A 4,702-nucleotide genomic window follows, 5' to 3' on the forward strand; every position below is an offset into this window, starting at 1 on the left:
AAACGATAGTATTTTGGTTATTTTTGCACTTTATTTCTAAAATACCTAAATCTTTGGACTGGGCCGGTTGGACTTGCCCAGAACATCTCGGACGCTGGTTGGACTATGCAACATGACCAAGTCCATTACTCGAGAATGTTAGCATAAATTTCGCCAATCAGTAGCAGGGGTTGAAGAATGCGATCCACTGAACAAGCAAGGCATGACAGAATTGTCAGACCTTCCCTAGCCAATAGTAACCTATCCTGTTTTTTTGAAAGAAAGTCAGCAGGGGTCGGAGGTATTTCAAAATACCTGGAAACTACAATAATCTATTATACATAGCTTATTTTTTTATATGCAATTCTAACTCCCATATTTTTAAAATAAGCCCAATAAAAACAATCGCTTTTTTTAAAAGAGAAAGAAAAAACAGAATAAACAGCATAGTCACAGAGTCACTAGCATAGTCTTAGTGATAAATATTTACCTGAAATTCTGAAAGTGTAGTGAGTGTACACTACAGTGGTCAATGTACTCCTAGAATCGGTAATAGAATATAAGAGTTAAGACTCTACTTGATGCACTCTTGTTATTGTAATACAATACAGCAATCGATTCAGCTTCGGCATCCGATCATTCCGACATTCCACTGTCATAAATTTTTAACCCCGGTTTTTTGTATTCTATAGAATTTCAATGACATTTTGTTTTTGTAGAAAGTAAACATTTCTATTTAGAAATTATAAATACTGTAAGTATGTATGTATGTTTTCTTTTATATTTTGTTTTTAAACAAAAATGTTATTATATTTCGACTTTACTCTTGAGTCGTCTAGTGTCCACTGTACTGAGTACTGAGTACTGACGATTTAGAAGAGTGACAAATAGTAAATACTGACTTCTCACTTCTGAGTTCTGACTTTAGCATTAGAGTAGTGAGTGTAACTGTAAGTGTAGTGTATCACTGTATTTACTGTCTATTTAGACTGTGTATGTAGCGTGTATGATACTGATCTGGTATAAAATAAATACATGTAGGAAAGTTTTTCATGTATAATACATATCCTACATGTAGGAAAATAATACGCATGTATTATAGTTTACTACATATATAGTACATTAAATACATATAATACATATTATAATACGTATGTGGCAATTCTGGTGGGGCCACTGTCCGTTAGCTTTTTGGCGTCTTTTCTACCAGCTGTCTGAGACTCGTAGGAAACTGATATAATACATATATACTACATGAGATTTAAAACATCTAGGAAAGTATTTGATGTATAATATGTATCCTACACGTAGTAAATAAAAAATACATTGGTTTTCCAGGTATGATATCACTGTATTTAGTATTATTTACTGTGTACTGTACTACTGTGTAGACTGTAATGTGTACTGTGTAGACTACTCTAGGAGTGTGTACTATGTCCTGGACTGCTGTAGTAGTATATGTAGTCAGTACTCTAGGAGTGTGTACTATGTCCTGGACTGCTGTAGTAGTATATGTAGTCAGTACTCAGTAGTCAGTAGTCAGTAGTCAGTACTCAGTAGTCAGTACTCAGTACTCAGTACTCAGTACTCAGTACTAGTCAGCAGTGTACCAGAAATATTATTTTTCTCGAGAACTATCGAGAGTTGCCTCTACGAAATACTCATTTACGCTAGCCTCCCTGCTAGAGAGTAGTAGAATTATAGTTTTTTTCAATACAAGATAACAGATCTGATATCATATTCATATATATCCAAATTTAAAGTTCAACAAATAAAAAACAAAGGTGAGACGCTACATTTACATAAATATTCTGCCCTGGATTATGGATTCTGGCGATATTCGTAAATAATATTTTTTTAACAAAACAAAACAAACAAAATAATAATAAAAATATATCAAATATTTAATATTTTGGGAATATTCGAAAAATGTCCATGTTTATCTATGTTTTTACTTCTGAAGGATGTTTTTATCTTGACAGTTAATGTTTCTTTTGCTTCTTGTTTTATTAAAAAACAAAACAAAAATAAAATGAAATATGTTTTTTTTTAAACAAATATATATAAATAAAACTATAAATATTATATATTTATATAAAAATATGGCTCATATAAAAAAATAAAAGGTTATTTTTATTTATTATAATTATTCAAAACGCAACGGTCATAGTAAATATTTGTCAAAACTCACAAACAACCACTTACCACGCTCGCGAGTCGCGACCACAATACTCATTTAAAGGGCGCCAAAACATGATGCTGCATCTGATTCCTGTCGTGCTGGTCTCCGTATGTGTTGCCGTAGAAGGTGTCTGCACATCGAATAGTTTTTACCTGAGCGGTGCAGATGATTACTTCGGGATTTCAGTAGGTACAAGTGGAGCTCGCACAATCGATGGTTGTTACAAGGAACTAGATCATTTAACAGACACAATCGGGTACTCTAAATTCGGAGCTTATGAAGATGGACCTGTTCTGGCGAGCATAGAGTGGAGCCCCTCTGTTGGACACGTCTGGCTGATGTACCATTACGAGGCCGAAATCAACGCTGAATTTGGAAATTTTCTTTCCGGTGTAAGTGAGCTGATATTGTACGCTATGAAGCCTGAAATCCACCCAGCCGACCAAGAAGCTTGGTACCAACAGGTCGGGCGTTCTCCTGTTAATATTACGGATGAACTATCTGTCGCGTGTGGATGCAATGTTTCTCCAACTCCGAAACCAGTTCTTCCTAAAGGTGTCTGTAAATCGAACAGTTTTTACTTGAGCGGTGCAGACGATTACTTCGGGATTGCAGGAGGTGTGAGTGGAGCTGGTGCACTGGATGGTTGTTACAAGGAACTAGATCAATTATCGGATACAGTCGGTTACTCTAAATTCGGAGGTTATGAAGATGGACCTGTTCTGGCGCGCATAGAATGAAGCCCCACTATTGGAAACGTCTGGATGATGTACCAGTACGAAGCCGAAATCAACGCAGAAAAAGGAGATTTCCTTTCCGTTGCGAGTGATTTGCTCTTTTACGCTGTGAAGCCTGAAATCCACCCAGCCGACCAAGAAGCTTGGTACCAACAGGTCGGGCATTCTCCTATTAATATTACGGATAACCTGTCTGTTGCATGCGGATGCAATGTTTCGCCAACCCCGAAGGCAGTTTCGGTTACAACCGACCAAGCATCTTCCTCGTCGGGTTAAAATAACTCTTACAATTCTGCCTTTTGATACTTCGCAATACCTCTGGAATACAGAGTTTGAAGTTCCTTTCCGAGCATTATCTTCGAGGGGGATATTCACGTGTGTGAATACCTAGACATCCTTAGCAATTTGGTCCACCTTTGACATTATATATTTGTTTGGTGCCCACCTTAACACACACATCTCCTTTGTTATTTATCTCGGGAAGTATATCTCGGCTCGTGCATCCATATTAAAAACAATTGTGTAAAATCACTATCATCCATGTTATACTGTTGCTCTCCTCCTGTATTATCTACTTTTGCTGACCATTGCTTATTTCGTGGACAATACTGGAGTGAAGATTATGGTAATTGGTGTATTTTAAAGGTTTTGATAGTGTGCTTCCTTCATACAATATTTGAAATCAACACGATAGTTTTGGACGCCTTAGTCCTTCTACACTTGATATTAGTTGCATGCGCTCATGAAGGTTTTTTCTCGATGCTCCCCATGATATCACACAGAGTGTGCTTATATTTCGATTTTCGATTTTCTCGAAGTTTATACGATAGGTGAACACTGTGCACCCATGGATTCGTTTCCATACCAGGCTCATGGCTGTGGTATACGAATCTCCTACAGTTCTACAATCTACATCTGTATATTTTCATTGAGTAAATATTTAAAGAAGGGCCCCATTTTGACTCCATCAAGCCTTAATGAGCCTATGGGACAATGACTTATGACCCGACTTTGCCTTTTTAGTTTTTGTTTTTAGGGAGCCAAAGACTCTCAGAGGACAAGGGACAAAGGGTCTTTGGGTATTTTACTCGATAATTGAATACATACGTCATAGGTGTGACTAGTTTTCTTCGACCAGGGTCACAGTGACACAGTGTCACACAGACAGGGACACATAGACTGTTAGACACAGTCCCAGTCTTACTCATGATGAATGTAAATACTGATATGATTTATTTTTAATTCATCATTTATCATACTGTTTAGCTTGAATACCACTACCAGGCTTTAAGTTTATTAGTCTACCAGTTTAGAGTTTAAATATACGTCTACGAGTCTACTCTAGTCTACCACTCTACCAGTTCTGCAATCCTTCAGTAAATATCTTCCAGACTTTCGGTGTTACATAGCATCATAACGCACGCCAAGCAACCTCGAATCACTCCCTAACAGTGGAACATCAAGAGGACAACACACAGCACTGAAACGGGTATGGATAGCATGTCAGTTGAGAATGTCACGACTTCGGTCGTCGCACTGAATGACGGTAGAAGTATACCTACCATTGGCTTGGGAGTATATCAAGCTGAGCCCGACGATACATACAGGGCAGTCACCGCTGCTTTGAAATGTGGATATAGACACATAGATACTGCCCAGCTTTACGGCAACGAGATGGACGTAGGTAGGGCCGTCAAGGTAGGATATCTGATTCTGAGAGACGTATAGCACATATGTCGAACTTAAGCTATACTTAAAGAGATGGATTTAACTTTGGTATACACCATTCATTTATGAACATATG

At 37.5% G+C, this 4,702-nt stretch overlaps 2 protein-coding genes across 2 annotated transcripts; both read left to right on the top strand.

The window, feature by feature from the left end:
- Window positions 1–2,232: 2,232 nt before the first annotated feature.
- SARC_00616 (hypothetical protein) lies at window positions 2,233–2,901 on the top strand (the record flags this gene model as incomplete). Its single annotated transcript, XM_014305716.1, has 1 exon — window positions 2,233–2,901. One exon carries the CDS (start codon window positions 2,233–2,235, stop codon window positions 2,899–2,901), a length of 669 nt encoding a protein of 222 aa, XP_014161191.1.
- Window positions 2,902–4,389: 1,488 nt separating this feature from the next.
- SARC_00617 (hypothetical protein) lies at window positions 4,390–4,626 on the top strand (the record flags this gene model as incomplete). Its single annotated transcript, XM_014305717.1, has 1 exon — window positions 4,390–4,626. The coding sequence occupies one exon, from the start codon at window positions 4,390–4,392 to the stop codon at window positions 4,624–4,626; it is 237 nt and encodes a 78-aa protein (XP_014161192.1).
- Between the last annotated feature and the right edge of the window lie 76 nt (window positions 4,627–4,702).

The sequence above is a fragment of the Sphaeroforma arctica genome (assembly GCF_001186125.1).
Source record: "Sphaeroforma arctica JP610 unplaced genomic scaffold supercont1.20, whole genome shotgun sequence".
In the NCBI taxonomy this organism is placed as follows: Eukaryota; class Ichthyosporea; order Ichthyophonida; genus Sphaeroforma; species Sphaeroforma arctica.